At 48.2% G+C, this 27,679-nt stretch overlaps 1 protein-coding gene across 1 annotated transcript in view; it reads right to left on the bottom strand.

The window, feature by feature from the left end:
* MMP17 (matrix metallopeptidase 17) overlaps positions 1-27,679 on the bottom strand; it is a 129,119-nt gene that overhangs the window by 43,941 nt on the left and 57,499 nt on the right. Inside the window, exon 2 of the mRNA XM_066609960.1 lies at positions 4,692-4,824. Coding sequence (XP_066466057.1) covers positions 4,692-4,731 — 40 coding nt within the window. The 5' untranslated portion in view covers positions 4,732-4,824. The remainder of the gene's footprint in view (positions 1-4,691; positions 4,825-27,679) is intronic.

Raw genomic sequence — 27,679 nt, 5'->3', positions numbered from 1 at the left:
TGTAACATTTCCCCAAATGCAGTCACATACCATGGGAGCATCAAGTCTAATATATTAAAAATTAAATAATGAAATGAATGGGGACCCACCTGAAATGGGCTCGCAAACCACTCAGTGGGTCCCGACCCACAGTTTGAGAAACACTGCTGTATAGTGTTAAAGCTAGTTTAAGCCATTTCTGCCCAATGTTGTATATATGCAACAGGGACCAAATGTGTACACATGTGGGCCAGGCAAAAAATTGGTTTATCAAATATTGTATTCAGGCTCTTGGCAACCTGTCCTGTGGTGCTATAAGCTTAAATGTTTGTAGCGACCTATTTAAATGAGAGAACTTCGTCCTGGTAAGCTACTTTAACAATTTATTTATTTGAAAGATTTCTACCCCACCTTTCCTCTGCTGAAAGCAGATGCCCAAGGTGGCTTACAATTTATAGACTAAAAAAAAATTAAATATACAGTACAGTAAAAAAAATAAAATAGAAAATACAATACAGCAAAAGAAAAAGGAAATATAATGGGGGGGCACCAAGTGGAGGAGGGCAAAAATAACTCAAGGAACTGCTAGAGAGGCAGAGGAGGCAGATAACCCAAAAGCAAGACAAAAATGTTTTAAGCCCTTACCGCGATGTCATGAGGGAGGGGGTAGATCTTAATTCTCCTGGTAGGGAGTTCCATAACTGTGGTGCCACTACAGAGAAGGTTTGCCGCCATGCTGCCACCCCCCTAACTCGGGAGAAAGGCAGCACTTGCAGGAAAGCCCACTCTGATGACTTAAGAGGGTGGGTCAGAATATATGGGAGAAGGCAGTCCCTCAGCTAACCAGGCCCCAAACTGTGAAGGGCTTTAAAGGTCAAAAGCAGCACCTTGAATTGGGCTCGGAAACGAATGGGCAGCCAATGCAGTTGCCAAAGCAGAGGTTTGACAGAATCAAACCACCTAGCCCCAGTAACCACCCTGGCTGGCACATTCTGCACTAGTTGCAGCTTCTGAACTGTCTTCAAGGGCAGCCCCTGGTACAGCACATTAGTAGTTGGCAACCTTCAGTCTCGGAAGACTCTGGTATCGCGCTCTGAATGGTGGTTCTGGAACAGCGTCTAGTGTGGCTGAAAAGGCCGATTCAGGAGTGATAATCCCTTCCACACTGGGAGCAAGTGCAGTCTGTCCCTGGTCTGTCTCCCTGGCTATGGGCCTTCCTTCTTTGCCTCTTTGCCTCAGTCTGTTGGCCAAGTGTCTCTTCAAGCTGGGAAAGGCCATGCTGCACAGCCTGCCTCCAAGCGGGCTGCTCAGAGGCCAGGGTTTCTCACCTGTTGAGGTCCACTCCTAAGGCCTTCAGATCCCTCTTGCAGCTGTCCTTGTATTGCAGCTGTGGTCTACGTGTAGGGCATTTTTCTTGCATGAGTTCTCCATAGAGGAGATCCTTTGGGATCCGGCCATCATCCATTCTCACGACATGACTGAGCCAACACAGGCGTTTCTGTTTCAGCAGTGCATACAATCTTGAAGTCACTAGGACATGGACCACTGTGGTCAGGTTGGATTGACACAATGTTAATGGGCAAATGGTTGGGGGATCTGTGAATAACTGAATCTGTGGATACAGCAGATTTGGGGGCCCTCCTCTCTCTCTCTCTCTCTCTCTCTCTCTCCCTCCAAAAAACTATTTTTATTCATTTCCAAGTAGTATGTATGTATGTATGTATGTATGTATGTATGTATGTATGTATGTATGTATGTATGTATGTATCTATCTATCTATCTATCTATCTATCTATCTATCTATCTATCTATCTAAATGAAATCAAACAGGAACTGATTTCATTGAGTGGGGTGACGGGGTTGCAGGGGAAAGAAGAAAATGGAGAGAAGAATCCAGCCCCTACTCCAGCCTGCTGCTTTCCTCCACTAACTGAACCCCCCCCCGCTACATTGCAGCTGTTCACCCGTGATGGGAGGGGGGGGGGTCAGAGGCTCAGATCTGCCACCAAATGCCTTGTTTGTTCCCTTCCCTCTTGCTCTCTAATCCAGTAATTAGAAGCAAACTTGATTACAAGCCTCTACCGTCTCTAAGACACAAACCAAAAGGGAGGAGGGGATGGGTGACAGCAAGAATTACTCCCAGCCAGGTGTGGATTCAGCTATTTATAAGCAGCCTGATTTGAACTAAACCTTCTCAGATTAACTTCTATTTCAGCTACTCCATTTACTGGGCAGTTTGTGGTTTCCGTGGTCCCCTTCTCTTTCCAGAACCACAAAACCACTGCAGATGGGAAACAGGACCACAAAGCACAACCTATTTGCTCTGATAAAAGGTCAAAAACACCAGGGACATCAGGAAGAAAAGACTATTTTTCTCCAGATTGTAAACTAATTAAATTGTGGGGGGAAGAGAAAATGAAGGGGGGGACGACACACCAGACCTCTGGATAGTTTACACCTGGCATAAGACAGCGGGGGGGGGGGAGAAGAATGGAGACGGAAAGCTCTCTGGAAACACAATATGGGACCCCCAGCAGCCTGTGAAGTTGCCGGAATAATTGCCTGCCTCGGGTTGTCATCAAAACACCTGAGACATGTAATTGCTTCCTCAAAGCTGCAAATGGGGCCACCTGGCTCTTGCACGCACACCCTCACACATCCAGGGGAAGCTGCAGGAATCTCATGGTGGAAGGAGAAGAGTGAAAGGTTGAGGGATGGCATTGGGGAATATTCTGACCCTCAGTCAAGAAGAAGAGCTTCACTGGATCAGGCCAAAGGCCCATCCAGTCCAGCATCCTGGATCTCCCAGCAGCCCACCAGATGCCTCAGGGAGCACACAAGACAACAAGAGACCTGCATCCTGTGGCCCTTGCACCTGGCATTTTTGGGTAGCATTCTAGGACCAGGAGGTTGCATTTACCCATCATGGTTTGTCACCTGTGATGGACTTGTCCTTCATTGACCTGTCCAATCCCCTTTTCATGGCATCTAGGCCAAGAGCCAACATCCTGTTACAAGGAGATCCACAGGTTATTTATTTATTTATTTTTCATATTTTCCTTCCTCCAAAGAGCTCAGGGCAGTGTATACAGCTTCCTGTCCTCACAACAACCCTGTATTAATGACATGATGTATTAATGATGTATTAATGACATGATGGATCAGGAAATAGTTCTTTACTCTCCCGACACTCAATTTCAGTGGATGTCCCCTGTTCTGGTGTTGTGTGAGAGTGAAAAGAACATCCCTCTATCCACTCTCTCCATCCTACAAATAATTTTGGATGTGTCAATCATGCCCCCCTCAGGCTTACTTGAAAGTAAGCAGTTCAGGATATGGACCTGGCAGGAGGGGGACAGAAGGGGGGATGAGGCTACAGGGAAGGGGAAGGACCCCTGCTTGGCATTTAGGAGGCCCCAGGTTCATCTGACATCTCCAGGATGGGAAAAAGCCCTTTCTGAAACTCTTGAGAGACTCTGTCATTCTCAGTGTTGATAATGCTGAATTCTGACCATCAACAGTGCCTCTTATGTCCAAAAATCAGCCTTGGCTCGAGTACAAGGTGAAACTGGGCCTGTTATCAAGGAGTCCTAGAGGCAGCACCTCCTAATCCCAAGCCTACTAATGGGAGAGGGGTTAAGAACATAAGAAGAGCCCGCTGGATCAAGCCCAGGGCCCGGCTTCCTGTATCTCTCAGTGGCTCACCAGATGCCTCAGAGAGCACCCAAGATACCTGCATCCTGGTGCCACTCCCTTGCACCTGCCATTCAGAGACAGCCTACTTCCAGAACCAGGAGGTTGCACATACACATCATGCTTGTAATCTGTGATGGACTTTTCTTCCAGAAGTCTGTCCAAACCCCTTTTCAAGGTATCTAGGCCAGACACCGTCACCACACCCTGTGGCAAGGAGTTCCACTGACTAATTACACACTGGGTCAAGAAATATTTTCTTTTGTCTGTTCTAACTCTCCCAACACTCAGTTTTAGTGGACGACCCCTAGTTATGGTTCTCTAACCACTCTATCCACCCCGTGTATATTTTTGTCTCAATCATGTCCCCACTCAGGTGCTTTTTTTTAAAGACAAAAACCATTTTGGCAGGAGGGCCACATCATCTCTCTGACAATGTGGTGGGGGCCGGGGAAAAAAAAAGAATTTACATTTCAACTTTGAATAAATTTACATAAATGAATACATTAGAGATGGAACTTATATGAATGAATGAACGAATGAATGAATTTTACTGAGCTTATTTATAATGCACATGAGAACTGTAATAACTGTTTGTCACACACCTCTTGCACAGTGAAAAGATACAAACCAAGCCTGAAACACGTGGAGACATAAGTCGTTCAGAGGCGGGGGTGTGTTAATAATGCCCAGGGAAAAGCCCACAGGTCATGACTGGCCAGTGCAGGCTCCAATAGTCTCCGATGGGCCAGAGGCTCACTGAAGACTGGGGTCTCCCTGCAGGTCAGATTGGAGGACCTCGAGGGCCCCAAATGGCCTCTGGGTTGGGGTTTGCCCACTCCTGTTCTAGACCGAAGGAAGGGTCCTGACTGATTCCCCTTATTTACCAATTGTGGGTTCCCATCACATTCAACTAGGCTCCAAGAACATCACAATAATGTCCTCAGACTAGCACATGTAATTAAAAAAAAAAAGGATGTTCCCATGACCACCACCACCACCCTGGATTTCTAACTGACCTAGAATCCCTGTCGCTTCCAGGCCTCCAAACTGCTGCATGGCCGTGATTGCTTTGGAGAACTCCTCTTGTGTCTGCAGCTGTCCCGTCCCAGGGTCTGGTGGAGGGAGGTATCCAAATTTTGTCAGCCAGTCCTGTGCAACGCAAAAAAGAAAGGGGAAAATGATTCAGTGTGTCAGAGGTTCTTTGGTTCTGCCTGACATAACCTCTCCCATTTACATCTTTACACCTGGCTTCCCCATTGAATGGTGCTGCCCAAGTTAACAAATGGATGTGTCAGGGCAGATCTGTGTACACTGCTTTAAGTAATGGAATCTGGTGAACTTCATGCCGCCTGGTGTTGACATTTAATTTTCTCCATGCACTGCAAAAACACCGTTGATTACAGTGATAGTCATTAGATCAAAACCCTGGATTCCACCTCCGCCTTTGATTTTCTGCTGTTGTTAGAGGCAACCCATTTGCTGGAAGGTTGGCTGGGGATACACTGAAGCCCAAGGCTTCTGTGCCATGTGCGCAGTCGAAGCCTGGAGTGGGAGAGAGATCCCTGCTACACGGCTGTACGTGAGCAGGGCTCCTCCATGCACTTGCACTTAGAAAAGTTGGATAATGAGTATCCAGGCAATTAAGGTAGGACAAGGCAGTGTGGTACTTGGGACAGCTACCAGGGGAGTCAGATGTTGTTTCAACAAAGATCTATGCATAGTTGAACACCTAGGTCAGGGGGTCCCAAAGTGTGCATCACAACACCTTCACATGTCATGGCACACTTGCAAGGGAGCCATGCCCCCTCCTATCAATTCCACCAGGCTCTGCCATCTTGGATCTTGTGAGATGTTATGAGACCCAAATCACGAGATTTGGGTGAAACCGTCTTGGATCACACAAGATCTCATGAGGTTCAGGTGCCATCATCTTGGATCTCGCGAAGTACAAGATGATGGTGCCCTGGATGAGCTGGGAAGAAAAGGCAGAAGGGGCTTCGTGGCCCAGGTAAATTTTGGGACAAGGGACCTAGGTGATAAAGGAGGTCTACTCATGGCCAAAGCTCCACCCTTAGACTAAAGGAAGCTAATATTTAAAGGAGCAGTACTTTTCTGCAGAGCCAGGCATTGCTAGGCTGCAACCTCTGCTTTCTCTGATAGGTGCTTACAGGGGCATAAAGGGTCTTGGGTGAACGGGGTTGGGTCTAGAGGAGTCTGAAACCCCAGCTGGAGGGATACAGTTGGATTAAGCTGCTCTATTTGGAGTCAGACGTTTGCTCCATCCAGTTGTCTGACCTACATCCGTAGGGGCTTCCTCTACTCCAGTGGCTGTCTCATGAGTACAAGACATGACAGCAATCAGTTCTGTCCTAGAGTTTTGGGGTAAACGGTTGTTGGTTGTTTACTCTGGGGGCCGCTGCTCTTCCATAGTAGGCTAAATTTCTTTCACTCCCAAAGCAATCAAGTTTTGGTGGCTGACTCCAAAGCTAGGTTCTGCTAGCCCAATGGTTCTCAAACTTTAGAACACCGGGACCCATTTTTTAAAACGATATGCCATTGGGTTCCACCTAGTCTTTAGAGATTTTAAGAAAGTGATCTAGAAAAAAATAACATTTATTTATTTATTGCCAAAAAGCTCTGTCCATTTCTCATAATGAGGCAGACCTAATGAATAGCTGCAAGGTTTGAGTGGCTTAGTTATGCAACCCATCCTTCACCTGCCCCCCCACTATCTGTCATTTATGAACTTGGGGAAAAAAAATACTCCCCCAAAAATGCTCAAACGTGTATCTCCCAATATTGACTCAAGCTTGCAAACTGCTGGAGCTCAGCTGTTTGCAAGGCAGTTAGCTGATTGGACCATTGCTCTTTCTATCACCTGTGTTTTCATTGGAGGCTTTGTGGAACCCACCAGAAATCGATTCCCAACCCATGGTTTTGGAAATGTTGTGCTAGAGCAGGGGTGTCCAAACTTTTTGGCAGGAGGGCCACATCATCTCTCTGTCATTGTGTCAGGGGCCGGGGGGAAAAAAGAATTAATTTACATTTCAAATTTGAAGAAATTTACATAAATGAATATATTAGAGATGGAACATATATGAATGAATGAAGGTCTTGCAGTAGCTCAGGGCCTATAAAAGGCCTTGCAAAAAGCAAGGCCAGCCTTTCCTTTGCTGCCGCTGCTGCATCATACATGTGAAACAGTAAGCAGCGGGGGGAGCCCTTGTCCCACAGCTCATGCAAGAGGTTGAACAGTTGGCCGTCACACTGAGAGCAGTTGCATCAAGCCAGCGTGGGCTCCAGCAAGTCTCTGGAAGGCCAGAGGATCATTGGAGATCGGGAGCTCCCTGAGGGCCGGATTGGGAGTCCTCGAGGACTGCAGGTGGCTCCAGGGCTGGGTTTGGGCACCCCTGTGCTAGAGGTTGAGAATGGATGTGTCTGTGTAGTTTCCTGATAACTTCCATAGGTCTTTCCCTCCCTCACTCCCTTGTCTGTCTTCCACCTCTGGAGGAGGCAGGGGCTCACTGGCGATGAGTGTGACAACTGCCGCTGTTTTTATCGGTATCCAAGACACATCAAACTATCGAGCCGCTAAGAGCTGCTATCGACCTGGGCATTTAACTTGGTCAATACCCCATTAACTCCTTTCTTGGAATGATTGATTTTGAGCGGCAGTGTCTGGTTAAGACAGTGGTGGTCAACTGCTTTTCAGCTCAGCGGCATCCCAGGGGGCTCTTGGGATAGCCCAGCAGAGCACACCCGAGTCTGTACTGCTGCGTCGGAAAGAGGAGAGGGTTACGCGCAGATCCCTGTCCCTTTGTTTAGCATTCAGATCTTCACTGTATTTTCTGCCACCATCAATGCATAGTAGATTGTTGCTATTGATTGCAGAGGCCTGACACACACAGGAAACAGGATCAGACCGTTTTCAGGAGCACCGGGGCAGCCCAAAAGCACCAGTCTCACCACAAACAGCCCACAGAGGAAGGCAGGCTCCATGGCACCTTGCTACTTTCCTCCTTCCCATCCTAAGAGAACATAAGAAGAGCGCCCCTGGATCAGGTGAAGGGCCCATCCAGTCCAGCTTCCTGCATCTCACAGAGTCCACAGTGATGGACTTTTCCCCCAGAAGTCTGTCCAAACCCCTCTTCAAGGTATCCAGGCCAGACACCATCACCACACCCTGCGGCAAGGGGTTCCACAGACTAATTACACGCTGGGTAAAGATATATTTTCATGTGTCTGTTCTAACTTTCCTGACACTCAGGTTTGGTGGATGTCCCCTGGTTCTGGTGCTGCATGAGAGGAAAAAGAACTGTCCTCTTTCCATCCCTTGCATAATTTTGTATGTCTCAATCATGTCGTTTCTCTCTCCCCCTGGCACCTTTTGTCCAACAGAAGAGCCCCAAATGCTTTAGCCTTTCCTCATAAGGGAGGTGTCCTACCCCATTAATCATTTTGGTCACTCTCTTCTGCAGGAAAGAGAGATTTAAATGGAAGAAGGAATTGGGTGTGTGTGATTTTAATAGAAAGAAAGGGGAACGAAGGGAGGGGGGTAGAGCGCTGTGGTGCTACACTTCAGGTGGAAAAATGTTGCAGGCTAGCATTTCCCATCAGTGTGCATACAACCTTACAGAATTACATCAGCAGACAAGTCTCTGCTCCCAAGGAACATACAATCCAAAACAGATAACAGGAAAAAACAAGAATACAGCTGCCTTCTAGGGAGTCAGACAATTAGTCCATCTAGTTCAGAGATATCTACACAGACAAGCGATGGCACACAAGGGCAGGGGTCTCTAAACCTTTCGGACGAAGGGCCACATCAAACATCTGGCACAGTGTGAAGGGCCAGAAAAAAATATTAAATATAAAAATTAAATAAATACATTGGTGATGGAACTTAGATGAAAGAATAAATGGGCTCAAATGTCCAGGATTTCTCCAAACACCAACACAGCCCAAAGCATACACTTAAATGGACTCCTATTCCCCCACCCAACAAGCACAACTCCAGTTGCGTTTGGTCAATTGGGCCAAAGGCTCTCAGAGGATCAGAGGCTGGCCGTGGGCCGAATACAGGCTTGCTGTGGGCTGCATCTGGCCCCTGGGCCAGGGTTCCAAGACCCCTGTTCTAGGGCATCAGGCAGGAGTGGTTCTCAGACCCCAGCTTTCTGAGACAAAGTGCCATGAATTGAGCCTCGAACTCCCTTGGTTCATTTTTATAACAAGAGCTCTATCCAGCCTTTGTGTACCAAGCAAAATCACAGCAGTTTATGCTATTTGACAAAAACGCAATTTTATGGCAAATAACCAACAACTGGAATGCAAAGGGCAACAGGATGTGGTGATGGTATCTGGCCAAGACACCTTTCAAAGGGGATTGGACAGATTGATGGAGGTAAAGTCCATCACAGGTTACAAGCTATGATGGGTAGATGTGACCTCCTGAAGTAGGCTATCTCTGAATGCCAGATGCAAGGGAGTGCCTGGATACAGGCAACAGGAAAAGAGGGGACATAACTGAGATGTGCAAAATTATGCAGAGGATGAAGAGAGTGCATAGAGGGCTAGTCTTTCACCTCTCGCACAACACCAGAATCAGAGGACAGCCACTAGAATTGAGTATTGGGAGAGTAAGAACAGACAAAAAAAACAAACACATTTCTTTACCCAACGTGCTTTTAGTCTGTGGAACTCCTTGCTACAGGATGTGGTGTTAGTATCTGACCTAGGTGCCTTTCAAAGGGAATTGGACAGATGTATGGAGGAAAAGTCCATCACAGGTTACAATCCATGATGGGCATATGCAAGACCCTGGGTTTACAAGCAGGCTACCTCAGAATGCCAGGTGCAAGGGAAGTGGCAACAGGACATAGGTCTTTTTTTGTGTAGTCCCTGAGGCCTCTGGTGGGCCCCTCCGAGATACAGGAAGTTCTACTAGATGGGCCTTTGGCCTTATCCAGTGAGGCTCTTCTTATGTTCTGATGTCACTGACATAACCAAAAGGCCTTCATGAAAAACAGGTGCAATGAGTTTGAGTTCCTCCCCATGCACCCCCCTTCCTTCCTTCCTTCCTTCCTTCCTTCCTTCCTAACCCTAACCCTTTTCTACCATCCATGGTTCCCTCCAATCCATTCCATCCACTGCTTCCTTCCTCCCAATTCCATTTGCAGCCAGACTTAGAGCAACACATTCACTGCTCCAACCCCCAAGAAGGAACCTTTTCACCAAGCTGTGAGTGCAGCCCAAGAGCCTGGGCAAACGCTACCCTTTGGCCATGCCCCCCCTTCCCTACTGCAATGATTTGTCCCTCTGCATGGCAAAAGTCCTTGCGACAGAAATTAGATATACAATTTGTTCCTGATGGGTCGTGAAAAATCATCTCCGACATTCCTCCCTACGCCGGCCCATCGATTACCCAAACCCTGGCGGAGGCTAATTTGGTTTCCTCCCCAAGCGTGGCGCTGGTGTCATTTGTCCTCTAATTGTTACGGAATCTTCAGCACACTTCAGAGTTTGCTAATTTGATGACATCGCAAATGCACGCAAAAGGAAAGTCTCGCCCGGTCCTTGGCTGAAATAGACAGCACATCTCCGGAGACTGTTCATGCGCAGGAAACAAATGTGCGGCACAAATGCAAGGCACTAGAGCAGTGGTTCTCAAACTTTGTGGCACTGGCACCCACTTTTTAGAAGGACAATCTGTCATGATCCACTGGAAGTGATGTCATTAACCTGGAAGTGATGCCATGACTAGAGGTAACACCACCAATTTAGACTTCAAACCTAAGCAGCAATCTGCCAAAGGTCCCATTATGCAGTGTGCTTGTGCTGTTATTTGGCATACCTCAGAATTCAAATGTTCCAGCTTGGAAGTCAAAGCAGAAGGCAGACTTGGATTTTTCTCCAACCAAATAGCCCTCCCCCCTTTCCAGCATCCCATTTCCCCCCCTATTCAAGGAAAAGCACCCAAAGCCTCTCCCACCAGGAGCCCGCCCTGCCCAGCACCCTGTATTTTTAGCTCTGGATTTTCAATGGCGGCTGAAGTAGGTGTCACGCGACTCACCTGAAATTGGCTTGCAACCCACCAAGTGGGTCCCAACCCACAATTTGAGAAATACTGCATGAGGGCATCTTAAGGGCCTGGAGACAGTGTGGTGTAGTGGGTTGAGTACTGGGCAAGCAAGACTAGGATTCAAATTCCCATCTTGAGTGATCTCAAGTGAGCTGATGCCAATCAGGTTCCCCTCTCAGGATTGTTGTGAGAATATTACAAGATTACAAGATTGTTGTGAGAATATGATCTGACAGGTATGAGCCACTCTGAGCCTCAGAGAAGCACACTGTCACATTTAGACAGCAATGACTCCCCAGTCTATTTCTCCAGATGTGGGAACACTCTGGTCATTTCATGGAGGATAGACTGAGAGACTGTGCAGAAAGGCCCTCACAAGGTTGCCAGGTTGGATGTATCCCAAACCAAGAGACGACTTGAGTTGAAACCCTGATGATGTCCAAAGTGGCATCACTAAGGAGGTGCAGGGGTGTGGACTGCACTGGGTGAGGCACTTGGTGGGGGGGGGGGAGGGATACCACTATCTGCCAAAATTGTGAAAATCTTTCAAATAATATCATCATGCTACATATCACTGCTCTGTAGACCTGGATCTTGGTATGTTCCGTCAGCTTCTTGTTGGACCAGACTCTCTTTGTGAGTCTGGAAAACGTGGTAGCTGCTTTACCGATGCGCTTGTTTAGCTCGGTATCGAGAGAATGTGTGTCGGAGATCGTTGAGCCAAGGTACACAAAGTCATGGACAACCTCCAGTTCATGCTCAGAGATTGTAATGCAGGGAGGTGAGTCCACATCCTGAACCATGACCTGTGTTTTCTTCAGGCTGATTGTCAGACCAAAATCTTGGCAGGCCTTGCTAAAACGATCCATGAGCTGCTGGAGATCTTTGGCAGAGTGGGTAGTGACAGCTGCATCGTCGGCAAAGAGGAAGTCACGCAGACATTTCAGCTGGACTTTGGATTTTGCTCTCAGTCTGGAGAGGTTGAAGAGCTTTCTGTCTGATCTGGTCCGGAGATAGATGCCTTCTGTTGCAGTTCCAAAGGCCTGCTTCAGCAGGACAGCGAAGAAAATCCCAAACAAGGTTGGTGCAAGAACACAGCCCTGCTTCACTCCGCTTCGGATGTCAAAAGGGTCTGATGTGGAGCCATCGAAGACAACAGTGCCCTTCATGTCCTTGTGGAAAGATCTGATGATGCTGAGGAGCCTGGGTGGACATCCAATCTTGGGGAGAATCTTGAAGAGGCCGTCTCTGCTGACCAGGTCGAAAGCCTTTGTGAGATCTATGAAGGCTATAAAGAGTGGCTGTCGTTGTCCTGAGTACACTTCTGTACTGCAGCGAGTCATGGACTCTTCGCTCACAACAGGAGAGGAAACTGAGCGCTTTCCACATGCGCTGCCTCCGACGCATCCTCGGCATCACCTGGCAGGACAAAGTTCCAAACAACACAGTCCTGGAACGTGCTGGAATCCCTAGCATGTATTCACTGCTGAAACAGAGACGCCTGCGTTGGCTTGGTCATGTCGTGAGAATGGATGATGGACGGATCCCAAAGGATCTCCTCTATGGAGAACTCGTGCAAGGAAAGCGCCCTACAGGTAGACCACAGCTGCGATACAAGGACATCTGCAAGAGGGATCTGAAGGCCTTAGGGATGGACCTCAACAAGTGGGAAACCCTGGCCTCTGAGCGGCCCGCTTGGAGGCAGGCTGTGCAGCATGGCCTTTCCCAGTTTGAAGAGACACTTTGCCAACAGTCTGAGGCTAAGAGGCAAAGAAGGAAGGCCCATAGCCAGGGAGACAGAGCAGGGACAGACTGCACTTGCTCCCGGTGTGGAAGGGATTGTCACTCCCGGATTGGCCTTTTCAGCCACACTAGACGCTGTGCCAGAACCACCTTTCAGAGCGCGATACCATAGTCTTTCGAGACTGAAGGTTGCCAATACATACATATCACTGATTCTCAAACCCTCAGGGAGTTTGAGGATCAGGGCAAGCCTTTGCAGAGGCGGGGTGGAGAGCAGAGACGCAATCTCCAGGATTGTGCCACTGTGGAGGGCTCAGGGACTTTTTAAAAACATACCTGAGTCCCTGACTCCTGTTTCGCGATCGCAACCAGAAAGTGAACTGCAATCACATTTTGTCAGGGTTTAGAGGTGTGGGGAGCCTTGCAGAGGGCTCTGTTGGCCTCCCTGCAACCCCAGGATGCTAGCAGGGACTCAGGTATGTTTTAAAAAAGCCCCTAAGTCCCCTGCAGCAGTGTGATCCTGGGGATCGTGTTGCTACCTTTCCCCCCTCCCTACGGGGGCAACAGCATTTGTTCTCAGTCTGGTGGGTCGTGACCCATCAGTTTAAGAACCGCTGCTATATATCATTTGATGATTTAATGCAGGATGAAATGAAATAAACCACGTCGAAATACCTGTATTCTAACAAAAGTAATAGCCAAAAAACCAGAAAAGGAAAACACAACTGCCTTACGTAACAAAAAGTGGGTTTTCTTCATTCAAAACCAACCAATGGGACAGATTGTTCCAAGAGTCAATGAGGTGTTATGATGACACAGCAGGGAACCAATCAGGTGTCAGTATGAATCAGGTCTCATTTATCAGAGACCAGATATCTTATTCAGTGGTGCGAGTGTCATCAAGTTGGGCAGTGGTTTTTGTTGCTTACTGATTTGTTGGGTGACGGGAGGAGGTTCATCATGGGGTTGACGCTTGCACTAGGTGACCAGGTGACTCAACCCTAGTGGATGTCCAAAGAAACTTCCAAATCTGGTGCTGGAGCCAATCCCAGCAGCAAAGGAACTGAATTCACAAATAGCCTGAGCTGAATCCTGTCTACCTAAGAACAAAAGTTGAAGAAGCAGGTTATTATTATGAGAATTCCGTACAGTCAAGCAGGTGTTACTGACTGGTTTGTTTTATCCAGACGTTGAGTCCTTCCAGGGGCCTCGGATGCCTGCTTTTTATTCTATTTTGATATTATAATTACATTGTAAAATGTACGCTGTTCCCAGTAAAGCTGCTTTTTGGTGTGGATTGAAGTTAGTTTCTGTGGTCTTGATGCTGTTCAGGTGCTCTTCAAGGTTTTCTGGAATAGCACTGAGGGTGCCAATCACCACCGAGATCACTTTTTTCTTCTTCTGCCACAGTCTTCCAATTTCTATTTGTAAATCTTTGTATTTTGTTGTTTATCCAGTTGTTGCTGTTGGCAATCTGGCATCCCTACTACCAGCAAACTATGTGGTTATGTGGGAATTGAAATACAAACTTGCTATTCTCTAGGCCAGGGGTATGCAAACTTTTTGGCAAGAGGGCCGCATCATCTCTCTGACACTGTGTCGGGGGCTGGGAAAAAAAGAATTAATTTACATTTCAAATTTAAATAAATTTACATAAATTTATATAAATGAATTTATTAGCGATGGAACTTATGGATATATTTACATAAATTTATATAAATGAATATATTAGAGATGGAAGGAAGGTCTTGCAATAGCTCAATGTCTATAAAAAGCCTTGCACAGAGCAAGGTCAGCCTTTCCTTTGCTGCCACTGCTGCATCACAGATGTGAAACGGTAAGCAGTGGAGGGAGCCCTCATCCCACAGCTCATGTGAGAGGTTGAACAGTCACCCTCACTCTGAGAGCAGTTGCGTAGGACCAGTGTGGGCTCCAGCAAGTCTCTGGAGGGCCAGTGGCTCATTGGAGACTGGGGGCTCCCTGCGGATTGGATTGGGAGTCCCTGAGGGCCACATGTGGCCCCTAGGCTGGGGTTTGGGCACCCCTGCTCTAGTCACTACACTGCACTGTCTGTCTAGAATGTGGCTGCAGAAGCTCTGGCATGCCAAACAATGGGGTACAGCCTCGTTTCACTGTGCCTGCAGAATATCTGCAAAGCAAAATGTTTGTCATCCAGTTCACCCCAAAAGCAACAAAAGTGATGCACTTAAAGAAAAAAAAGAATTTAGATGTTTCAGCAGGATTGCTGAATGAGAAAAAGTTTGCAAAGGCTTTGCCGTTATTGTGACATTTGTTGAAGAATAATAACGTTAAGAAATGCTGGGATGGCAGAATTAGTCAAGACATTTTCCTTCTCCCCGAGCAGGTTCTTTGTTACACTCCCTGCGGTAAACACAGCTGGGCAAGGTCCTGCACTTGGCACTGGGCTGGCTCAGTTGACAAGCATCCCTTGAAATGGAAATGTGGTTCTCGAACTTTAGCACCGGGACCCACTTTTTAGAATGAGAATCTGTCAGGACCCACTGGAAGTGATGTCATGACTGGAAGTGACATCATCAAGCAGGAAAATTTTTTACAATCCTAGGCTGCAATCCTAGCACACTAACCCAGGAGTAAGTCCCATTCACTATCACTGTTAAAAGCATATAAATAGTAACCTGTTAAAAGCACAGACGTGTAGCATTTCCCCAAATGCAGTCACATAGCATGGGAGCATCAAGTCTAACATATTAAAAATAAAATATAGAAATGAATGGGGACCCAACTGAAATTGGTTCATGACCCACCTAGTGGGTCCCGACCCACAGTTTGAGAAACACTGCGTTACAGGGTTTGTGGTCCACTGCATACTTGGAAGCAAATTGCACTCTGTTGCATGAGGCTTACTCTCAAGTAAAGATACACTGGCTTGCAGGGGTTCCCCACCTTCCCAGCCTGCAACCCAGCTGTCAAGCGCCAAAGCTGCTTGGTTCTCCATCATGCGAAAGAGCCGAGTTTGAATCCAGTCACTGCATATCATCAATACTCAGCGGGGAGGCCTGAACCAAGAATTCCAACCAGTGTAATTTATCCTCTGCTCCGTTCACTAGGCTTGCCCCACTTGGGCAGTGCACTTTGTCGACAAAAGCCTGTGGTTCATCATTAGCACAGGCTCATTTAAAAACATTTTCTACATTATTTCCTGTCAGGATGCAGTGAAGAAAGAACTGAGATGGCCCTGGGCTCAACTCCTTTGAGCAGGCAGGGAAGTAGATGGAAATGCTGTATAATTTTCAAATGGCTGGCTTTAATGTCCCCACCCCCTGTTTTTCTCCAGCATTTAGCAACCAAGGCATTTTTGAAAGACTGTGTTCTGAAAGTACGACTTTCAACCCAGGCTTTACCTTGATATAGAGAGACCCCACGAGCTGAGGTGTCACTAGGTTTGCATCACCCGGTACGAAAGCTCATTGCATCATCCCCAGGATGGACATCCTCCCATACCAGAGCAGACCGAATAAATTGCAGGGTTGGTACTACCCCTCAGAGGAAAATTGCCCCTCTGAAGTCTGCCACAGGCGAGGTCATCCAGGATCGGGCGCAGCAGATGGAACGCTGGGTGCAGCACTACTCTGAGCTATATTCCAGAGAAAATGTAGTCACCGAAGAAGCACTGAACAACATTGAGTGCCTGCCTGTGCTGGAAGAGCTTGACACTGAACCAACCCTAGAAGAACTTCACGTGGCCCTGGACTCCCTTGCCTTTGGCAAGGCACCTAGAAAAGACAGCATCCCTGCTGAAGTCCTAAAATGCTGCAAAGAGATCATCGTCACTGAGCTGCATGAAATCCTCTGTCTCTGCTGGAGAGAAGGTGGAGTACCTCAAGACATGAGGGATGCAAACATCATCACGCTGTACAAGAACAAAGGTGACAGGGGTGACTGCAACAACTACCGCGGCATCTCTCTCCTTAGCGTTGTAGGAAAGCTGTTTGCCCGAGTTGTACTAAAGAGGCTCCAGGTACTTGCAGAGAGCGTCTATCCAGAATCGCAGTGTGGATTCCGAGCCAACAGGTCCACCACTGATATGGTATTCTCCCTTAGACAACTGCAGGAGAAATGCAGGGAACAACGACAGCCACTCTTTATAGCCTTCATAGATCTCACGAAGGCTTTCGACCTGGTCAGCAGAGACGGCCTCTTCAAGATTCTCCCCAAATTGGATGTCCACCCAGGCTCCTCAGCATCATCAGATCTTTCCACAAGGACATGAAGGGCACTGTTGTCTTCGATGGCTCCACATCAGACCCTTTTGACATCCGAAGCGGAGTGAAGCAGGGCTGTGTTCTTGCACCAACCTTGTTTGGGATTTTCTTCGCTGTCCTGCTGAAGCAGGCCTTTGGAACTGCAACAGAAGGCATCTATCTCCTGACCAGATCAGACGGAAAGCTCTTCAACCTCTCCAGGTTGAGAGCAAAGTCCAAAGTCCAGCTGAAATGTCTGCGTGACTTCCTCTTTGCCGACGATGCAGCTGTCACTACCCACTCTGCCAAAGATCTCCAGCAGCTCATGGATCGTTTTAGCAAAGCCTGCCAAGATTTTGGACTGACAATCAGCCTGAAGAAAACACAGGTCATGGTTCAGGATGTGGACTCACCTCCCTGCATTACAATCTCTGAGCATGAACTGGAGGTTGTCCATGACTTTGTGTACCTTGGCTCAACGATCTCCGACACTCTTTCTCTCGATACCGAGCTAAACAAGCGCATCGGTAAAGCAGCTACCACGTTTTCCAGACTCACAAAGAGAGTCTGGTCCAACAAGAAGCTGACGGAACATACCAAGATCCAGCTCTACAGAGCTTGCGTCCTGAGTACACTTCTGTACTGCAGCGAGTCATGGACTCTTCGCTCACAACAGGAGAGGAAACTGAGTGCTTTCCACATGCGCTGCCTCCGACGCATCCTTGGCATCACCTGGCAGGACAAAGTTCCAAACAACACAGTCCTGGAACGTGCTGGAATCCCTAGCATGTATTCACTGCTGAAACAGAGACGCCTGCGTTGGCTTGGTCATGTCGTGAGAATGGATGATAGCCGGATCCCAAAGAATCTCCTCTATGGAGAACTCGTGCAAGGAAAGCGCCCTACAGGCAGACCACAGCTGCGATACAAGGACATCTGCAAGAGGGATCTGAAGGCCTTAGGGATGGACCTCAACAAGTGGGAAACCCTGGCCTCTGAGCGGCCCGCTTGGAGGCAGGCTGTGCAGCATGGCCTTTCCCAGTTTGAAGAGACACTTTGCCAACAGTCTGAGGCAAAGAGGCAAAGAAGGAAGGCCCATAGCCAGGGAGACAGACCAGGGACAGACTGCACTTGCTCCCGGTGTGGAAGGGATTGTCACTCCCGGATTGGCCTTTTCAGCCACACTAGACGCTGTGTCAGAACCACCTTTCAGAGCGCGATACCATAGTCTTTCGAGACTGAAGGTTGCCAATATAAACTACCCCTCTTCACTTTATTTAAATATATAACAGTATAGGGGCGCAATCCAGAGGTACCCTTGAGTGGCACAAGTTCCTTGTGCCGGCCCAAAAGGGTCGCAAACATGCCATAAGGCACGTTTGTGCCTCCTCAGGAGTCGGTAAAGCTGGTGCGCAGCAGCATCCAGCCTGAAGAGGCTGTCACAAGCCTCTGTGCCGACAGAGGCACCAAGCCTTGTGTTAGCCCAGCTGGGCTAACGCAAGGCTCTGGAGTGGGTGGGGAGAAGGTGGGAGGGAAGTGTTCTGGGGTGGGAGGAGGGCGGGCAGTGGGTGGCCCTGGGGGCGGGCGGGCGGGGAGTGGGAGGCAGGGCTGGGACCCGGCAGTTATGCCAGATCCCAACCCCCATTCCCAGGGAGTTCAGAGCAACTTCAAGCCACTCAGCTCTCCTCGGACTTGTGCCACCTCCCGAGGAGACCCATTGTGGCCAGAGTGCCTTACCAGGGGTAAGGGGAAAGGTTTCCCCTTCTGGCTGAGCCACTTTGGGCCCCTATCCCTCTCTGGATACAGCGCAAGCCTCTTGGCTTGCCTGTTCCAGCGCAGGATAGGATTGCACCCTAGGTCACCCAATGAACGAGTAATTATTTATTTGTTTACTTACTTACTTACTTTTAAGCAATGTTTAATTTATTTGCAGAAAAGTCAACCCAGTTTTCATAAAAAGATAGCCCTAATGGGCTCGACTGCTTAGTTCTGTGCCCCAGCCTTCACCTGCCCCCACTACCTGTCGTTGATGGACTTGGAAAAAACACACCAGAAAAAAGATTCTCAAAGGTTGATCTCCTTATATTGACACAAACTTGCAAACTGCAGGAGCTGAGCTCTTTGCAGGGCAATTAGTAGCTCTCTTGCAAACTGCAGGAGCTCAGCTCTGTGCAGCACAGTTAGCAGCTATCTGATTTTTGCATAGCCTCCAGGCTTGAGGCGGTTAGTTATCTGATCTCGCCATCACCCGTGTTTTCACTGAAGGCTCTGCAGGACCCACCAGAAACTGCGTCTTGACCCACAGTTTGAGAAATGTGGTAACATCTGCTCCAAGCCTCCAAAGGAGAAATGGCTGTTTTCCCACCCACTAAGCCCTTCAGCTGAACAAAAGGCAAGAGGGGAGAGAACCAGCCACATCTCCCTGCTAAGAAAACAGCTTTTCTGTTATTCTGGCAATTTTCCTTCCTCCTTCCTTGCAATTATTTCCAAAGCAGGCTAGGAACAATGCCCGTTAATTAAAGGAACACAAATGGGGAAGCTTTTTTTCTCCCAGGGACACACTCTGCTTGGCGCTGCATGTGTGCGGTGTGTGTTTTTCTGCTCAGGCCATGCGAGGGCCAGTGGTTTTGCTCCGAAGCTTGACACGCACCTCTCTAATGAGCTCCTGTCCGCGGATTGTCCGCTGATTAATTCATTAGGAGGAGAAGCGGCTGTAAGTTTGGAAAAGGGCCCAGGTTGCAGTGGGTGAACCGACTGAACTGCTTCATTAGCGGAAGTTGGAGGCTTTCACCAGAATATCCAAGAACCTTTTTCTTTCTTCCTTCTTGGCTGATTCAAAGAATGGGATTTGATGTTGTTGGAATTTCGGGGGCTAATGAACTGTACTCTCCTTCTTATCCCACTCTCTTCTCAATTATTCAATTCAACGTACAAGAGCACACTCAATGCAAGCTGTGCCCCTGCTGTGCCAGAACAGCCATCGTTGACACTGCTGATCCGGATACAGGGCGGGGGTGCCTGGCTTTCCCAAAAGAGCCTGCCACTTGGGGGCAGGTAGGTGGGGGGTACCGGCACGAATCGTGGCTTGCTCATTAGCTGGCGGATGTGGGAGACATCCACTGGCCTCCTCCCAATGCAGAAAGAAGCCTGCGAAACTGATGCACCCGGTTCCAGCTCTGCGATGTTCAGTGTTTGGCTTGCTTGAGCTCTTGGAAGAAGTCAGTGCTACAGAGGGAACAGCGCAAAGCTTGTCAGCCAGTTCCAAGGGCAGGCTCAAGATCTTCAGTGCCTGGAGCTGGGGCTGGAATTTGTCCCTAGTCCCCTGCTGGGGTGTATCCTGGGTGGGGTGAGACAGGGAAGGTGCCCTGGGCGCAACAGGGGGGAGCGGTGCCAGGCGCAGACTCACTGAGTGGCGAGCAGTAGTGGTGGCACTCTCCACCCGTGGAGCTTCTGGCAGATCCCGGCCTCTCTGTAGGGGGTGTTAGTGACTTCACATACACATACACTCAAGTACTCCTCTTCCAGGCACTCCCTCTTGTGGAGAGAACCTGGAAGTGACTCCTGCTCTGCAAGTGGGTTCTCCCTGGAGGACGGGGTACTGGCGGTTTTGCACCCCTTCTCCTATGGAGGCTGCCCCTAAAGGGGAGTGCCAGCAGCCCCTCCTCCAGGAAGAACCCGGAAGAGACATCATGACATCACATGACATCATAAGTCCATGTCCTGGGCAGTATGATATGCCACTAGTCCCCCGGCCCATTCCTCCGTGGTATGTTGGCAGCAAGTCGCACCCACCAGGCAAGTGAAGAGTTTTTCCTCTTCCTTCTTGCCTGCTGAATTTGAAAAGGGTAAGGGAAAAGCTGGGGAAGAGGGAGGAGAGGAGACTGCCGACACAGGGCATTTCTTTGCCATTCACAGTGGTGGTGGAGGTGACACTGGCTTCCATAGCTTGCAGACAGGAGGGGGGGCTGACAGTGGCACTGAGCCAAGCAGCCTGGGCACCTGCCTCTTTGCTCTTTGGTCATTGAGTGCCTGAGGCAGCCATCTCAGTTTGCTTCACAATGAGGCCGGCCTTCACAAATCCCCAGACACTTTGTCCTCCCAGTTAGATACTGGTTGGCTCCTCAGTGCGGGCAGAGGGGCACATTGCTTTGCAACACTGACTAGCAACAGACTAGTGGTTCAGACTCAAGTCCCACATCTCGCTGCCCCATAAGCCTTGTCCATCACGGACTTGACTTGGGATCGAGAGGCAGGGACTCATGACTTGAAGTTTCTGTATCCTAGTTGCTCTGTGTGTGTATGCATGATTACCCGGGCAAGGGAAATGCCTGCCTGCCTGCCTGGGTGATCATGCTGCAGTTGGTGGCTCCAGGCTGCCTGGGGCACTTTGCCAGGGATCAACTGAGTAGTGGAAAACAGGCACCTAGAAGTTCCTGCCATTGGGGTGGGGGTATTTAAACCCCCCCACACCCCACCATCACCTCCCTCTTTTCTGTTAAATTTGGCTCAGTAACTTAAGACTTCTAGAGACTTGACAGTTGGACTTGATTCGAGAATTTGAGCAAGGACTTGAAGGTCAAGACTTGAGACTTCACTCATAACTTGGGATTAGGGACTTGAATACATCACTGCAGTAGATGCAGGGCAAATCAGAGAATGGAGAGAGCAAGGGTCACTCCACGCTGGCCTCCTGCTCCTGCAAAAACCACATGCTGTGGCCCCTGATGAGAGAGCAGGTTCAGGTCTCCTTTAACCCAGTAGCTGTGCCATTATCTTTGATGGTCCTGTTTCTGATTTTAATGACTCAGTGTACTTTTTTCCCCTGCCAAATTATTTTTAAAATAGCCCTTAAATAGCCTTGGCTATGTGGGAAGGGGAACATCTAGATAAATAGTTTCTTCACGCAAAAGCCTACACTTCCTGTCCTGCCTTCCCTGTGTGGTTTCCAGTTGAGAGACATATCCCAATTGCCACGGTGACCCAAATGTAGTTTCTCTGAGTTGATAAGAACATAAGAAGAGCCCCACTGGATCAGGCCAAAGGTTCACTTAGTCCAGTTTCCTGTATCACACGGAGGACCACCAGATGCCTCAGGAAGCACACAAAACAATTAGATACTTGTATCCTGGTACACAAAACAATTAGCACACAAAACAATTAGATACTTGTATCCTGGTACTCACAGACAACATTCACCACAGAGGCTTGAGCAGCAGGTAAAGTGAAACTTTTCTTTAGGTAGCTCCTGATGCTAAAATGTTTGGGAACCACTGGGTCAGATGCTTCTCAGCTCAGCTCTTTAGCAGTTATCTGATTTTTGCATATCCCCAGGGTTTGAGGCAATTATGGCACAATCCTAAAAAGGTGATGTGCCAATGCGAGTCCCTTGCGCTGGCCCACCCGTGTCACAAAAGTACCGTAAAGCACTTTTGTGCCAACAGGAGAGGAGGGAGGCCGACGCAAAAATGCACGCCAGCCTCCCCGTGCCAAAGCGGGCCCGGGGAAAGGCCAAGCTTGAGTGTTGGCTAAGCTCAGCTGGTGCAGGGGTTAGGGGGGCATGGATAGGGCAGAAAGGAGGCAGGAGGGAGGTGTTTTGGGGTGGGGAAGGGCAGACAGGTAAGGAGCAGGAGGCAGGGTCAGGACCCAGCAGTTATGCCAGATCCTGACCCCAGGTGGCCCAAGGCAGTCCCAGACTGCTCAAATCTGCGCAACCTCTAGAGGTGGCGGAGATTCGAGTAGCCCTGTTGGGACTGCAGTGGCGCTCCCCAGGATAAGGGTAAAGGTTTCCCCTTACCCCTGGCTGAACCTCTGAGCCCTGCCTGAAACTTGCACTTGCTGGCCTGCCTGATCCAGCACAAGTTAGGATTGGGCTGTTAGTTATCTGGTTTTTCCATCAGCTGTGTTTTCACTGGAGGCACGGTGGACCCATAGTTGCTGGCACAGACCTTTGTCCAAGGCCTCCAGTCATTGGCTAAGTTGCTGCCGCATCACAGAATGTTCATGACCTTTCAAACTTCTCAGGGACAAACCCTTCACAATAGAACATGCTCTTGATCTAAGCATCGAAAATATCTCTTTTACAAGTGCATCATCCCCACCCTCTGCCAATGACCTGAACCAGCAGTCACATTTTAACTCCTCCTGGTCCCTTCGTTTATTTTGTTCCCTCTTGAGTCCTGCCCTTGAGTACCACAACAGCGTGATATCCTTCTGCACAAATTGATACTGCAGCCCACCTCTGACTAATCTCTGCCCAAATATTCTTTGGGTGGCATTTACATAAAAGGCACTGAGAGTGAGAAAGCTGGTGACAAGAACTAGCCTCCTGCAAATAATTAACTGACAAGAGGCTCGTGAGATAATGAGCTAATAAAAGGAATAAATTGCTCGAAATTGTGACTTACAGCAGTCAGTAGGAGACATCAGGTTCTGGGACATAAAAATACCATGTGCGCTAGAAAATCACTGGGTTTTTTTCTTTAAGGTGCTGCAGTTGATTCTGTTCCTTTGATCCAATTTGAACTGAACTTGTAGATTTGTAGTGGAAAGAATTAATTTCAAATTTAGAAGAAAATTTAAAATTAGTGAAAATTTGGCATTTAATGTCATTAAGAGTAATTTGGCACTTAAAGGTAATAACACTAATATCTACTGAGAAAAGAAAATCATACTAATCATGGCTTCTAACCTGTGAAGGACTTTCCTTCCAGAAATCTTCCCAACCCCTTTTTCAAGGCAGCTAGGCCAGATGCTATAATCCCATCTTGTGGCAAGGAGTTCCACTTATTCTAGCATGCAAAGTCTTATGGACCTATTCTGCTCAGGGAAAAGTTTCCTGCAGGCCTGCCTGTTCCAGCTCAAGTTAGGATTGCACTGCCTGTCACCTTGCAGGAATTAACAGGCTTCCCTCAGCTCATCACACAGCCCACACGCATCACAGATTTACAATGATGGGGCAAGCAATCATACCTCCATATGAGTAGATGTTGAAGGCTCAATGAGCTGGGCCATCTGAAAGTAAACATGGTGTAAATGGTCCACTAGGAAGTCACATTTGCTGAAATGCAGAGATGACGGTGAAATTGCTTCCCCTCCTTAAAGCTGACTTGCCCCTCCTCTGGAGATTTCTCCAGGGAGCTCCTCATTAAGACAGCCAAACACTTGGCTCCCTTAACTGCTCTCAAATTCCGAAGTAGTGTCAGTGGTGGTTTTGACTTCCTGAACAATCCCTTAATCTTGACTTGTTTGAAGTAGTCTGGCAAAAGACAGAGTGAAGCCATCTCAGGGTTTCCTTCCCTCCCCTTAATCGAGTTTGATAGCCAGTAGCCAAACTCCTGGATTCTCTCTGTAAAGAATCCCATTAATAAAATTCATCAAAATGCTTTGCTGTTGCCCCCTCCACTTCTGACGTTTTAACCTGATTCCACCAACTTCCACTTTCCCCTGTAAGATGTTAGCAGCCAGAAAGGGGAGGGGGCCACAGTTCCATAGTACAGCCCCTGCTTTGCATGGAGAAGGTCCCGGGTTCAGTCCCTAACATCATCTCCTGCTTGCAGTGCCAGAGATCCAACCAAGGCAGAGAACACTCAGGCAGTTGGACCAACAGTCAGCTTTGACTGTAAGGCAGCTCTCTCATGGAGGGCTTCCAAGCCAAGAACCAGGAGCTTGTGCTGATCTGGGAGGAGGCCAAAAGACAGTGTAGGGATTTAAGAAGGGGTAAGACTATGACCCACGGAAAAAGAAAGCTGAATGATGTTCAGGACAGAACTTTGGATGCAAGTGGATCCCTGCTCATTTCAGTGTGTATTTTATTTTTAATAGACTTGATGTTTCCTCAAACACCCCAAAGGCTGCAATCCTATCCACACTTACTTGGGAGTAAGCCTCATTGACTATCATTGTTAAAAGCATATACACAAGTGTGTGTGTGTGTGTGTGTGTGTACACATACATACTTGTGTATATGCTTGTGTATATATATACTTGTGTGTGTGTGTGTGTGTGTGTATATATATATATATACATATACGTGTATATGCTTTTATATATACTTGTGTATATGCTTACACACACACACACACACACACAAACACACACAATTGTGTATATGCTTTTAACAATGATAGTCAATGAGGCTTACTCCCAGGTAAGTGTGGATAGGACTGAAGCCTTTGGGGTGTTTGAGGAAATTTATTTTAATCAGAATCAGGAACTGATCCATTGTGAACGACCACCAGGCTAATCTGGAACACTTAAACATGTCACTTGGTTAGGACTTTTCCTTTCCTGCCATGGATCCTTCTGGTTTCACACTTGCTTGTCTATGTCAAGACCCACCGGAAATGATGTCATTAACCTGGAAGTGATGTCATGGCTGGAAGTGAATGTCCCTCCCCCTCAAGGGCTGGAGTTTGCCTTTGGTAGGTGTGGTCCCAGGTTGCCCAGTGCAAATATGATTGCAGATTGCAGCCTCTCTCTTGGAGGACATTTCTGCACCAAGGGCAGAAGTTTCTTTTGAGTGTCATTCTTTGGGCATGTGTCTCTACGTGCTGTATCCATCTTTTTCCTTAGCTCTATGGCCTAATTGGGAGGTCCGTGCATGCAAATTGAATGAGCATCCATTCTTACTATTGCTGGACTTGATATCTGGCCCCTCTTCGGAAGAAGGCTGCGACCTCTGCCTTGACTCCCCCTCCACTCTTTTCAACTTCTTTCTCTCCATACCCCCCTTTAATCAAGAGAATGGGATGGGGAGATGGAAATGGTGCTGGTGCGCAGTGGAGTGAGGCTGGCACCAAGCCATAATTGGGTGTGATGATGCTCCAGGAAGCCCTGGGCTGGCCGGGCCTCTTTGCAAGTGCCTGTGCAGCCTTGAATTAAAACATGCTCCTTTCATTCAGCAACATGACTAGTTTTGATGAGGTGATTCAGTGGCCCAGTCGACCCCCTCTGCCCCTCTGTCATTGGGAACAGTGGGGGCCCTGCAAGAGGCTTGACCCAGAGAAAGACAGGCACAAGGAAAGGCACCAAAGAAGTAATTAGCCTACATTGCCGGTAAATTGCCATGTAGTGAAGCACTGACCTAATTGAGGAGGGAAGGGGGGAAAGTCGCACTGTTTTCAAAGCAACTCATCAACCTCGTGAAAGGGTGAGCCACAGATTGAGACAAACAACCCCCCAGGACTGTTTGGTATCACCACGTTCTCGCAGGTCAGATTTGATGCTCCCACTTGTAATTTACTTCTTTGACTGGATCCGCCTTTTGGGCGATGTTAGCACAAGCACGCGAAGCTTTCTGCTCCTTCGAACCCACGCACTTAGTTTATCAAAATGCAGTTTCCTGCCCTAGGGAGCTCACAATCTGAAATAGACACCAGGGAGATCACTGAGGAAGGGTTTGTGTACTTAAGCTTGGTATGAGTAAGGGCAGGGCCAGACAGGGCACTGATGGAGGGCCCATTCATTTGATCCCTAAACCCCCCTTGTCCACTTGTGGCACTGGCAGCACAAAGGAAAACTCACCTCTTTCTCCTGTCCACTGTATTGGAATCTGGAAGAACTGGCGAGGAGGTAGATGTGGTGTCAGCACTGGCCCCTTTACGGGTCAGGCCTGGGCATCCAGCAGAGTGTGCTGCACAGCTACAGCCACTGGAAGGCAATAGGGCCCTCAGGGATATAAGGAGCACCTGAGGCAGAAAGGGTTGGTGGGTTTTGAAGGAGTACAGGTTGGAGGTAGGAGAGGAGACTGACTTGGCTTACTGAATTTGGAATCTGACTGTGGATTGTGACTGGGCTTTGGCTTTGGACTTGGATACCCTGACGGATTTGACTGACCTACCTGGAACCTGACCTTGGACTGTAACTTGGCTTATTGGCTCTGGACTCTGATTTGGCAACTCTGATTGATTGGACTGGTTTACTTGGCATCTGTGGACTGGAACCGGACTCTTGACTTTTGCTTACTGCACTGGTGAGTTGCACAAGAGTGGGCCTTAAGATCAGCCTTAAGTGGGCACGAGGCCCAGTGGATTGGGATTTGGCAGAACATCCACCATGTTGCATCTGGTGTGCATCTCCCTAAATCAGTGGTTCTCAAACTTTTTAGTGCCGGGACCCACTTTTTAGAATGTCAGTCTGTCAGGACCCACCTGAAGTGATGTCATTAACCTGGAAGCGATGTCATAGCCAGAATTGACATCAATCAATCAGGAAATTTTTTACAACTCCAATATGACAAAATCAACTCAAACTAATTAAGTAAGGGCCCAATCCTAAGCTTTGTGTGCCAGTTCACTGCTGGCCACCTCTGAATTCTGACTTTTGGGATGACATAGAATTGAGTAGCCCCATTGCGGGCTACTCGCTTTACCTGGGAGAAGGGGACAAAAGTGTCCTTCTCCCAAGGAGGAGGCGGCAGCTGCCTGGAGCGTGCTGGATGTGGTGGCAGCCATGTTCGGTGCGCCGGGCAGTGCAGGATTGGGTTACCCATAAGTAAATTAAAAGTTTACAATGAGTATAAATTTAGAAGTTATTTAAAATAAAGAAGAACCCTCCTAACCCTCCCAAGCAGTTGCTGATTTGTTTAAAAACAAAACAGAACAACAACAGTATTTATATACCGCTTTTCAACAAAAAGTTCACAAAGCGGTTTACAAAGAAAATCAAATATCTAATGGCTCCCTGTCCCAAAAGGGCTCACAATCTAAAAAGATGCAACACCAGCAGACAGCCCCTAGAACAGACAGTGCTGGGGTGAGGTGGGCCAGTTACTCTCCCCCTGCTAAATAAAAGAGGAGCACCCACTCCTCAGAACAAAAACAAACACCCCAAAGGTTGCCATCCTACCCAACACTTACCCAGGAGTAAGCCCCACTAACTATCATTGTTCAAAATACATACATAGTAGCCTGTTAAAAAAGTACAGATTGTAATCTTTCCCCAAACCATACCATCAAGTTCA

This window comes from Tiliqua scincoides, chromosome 14 (assembly GCF_035046505.1).
Source record: "Tiliqua scincoides isolate rTilSci1 chromosome 14, rTilSci1.hap2, whole genome shotgun sequence".
NCBI lineage: Eukaryota > Metazoa > Chordata > Lepidosauria > Squamata > Scincidae > Tiliqua > Tiliqua scincoides.
This window is presented reverse-complemented; position numbering and strand designations above follow the sequence as displayed.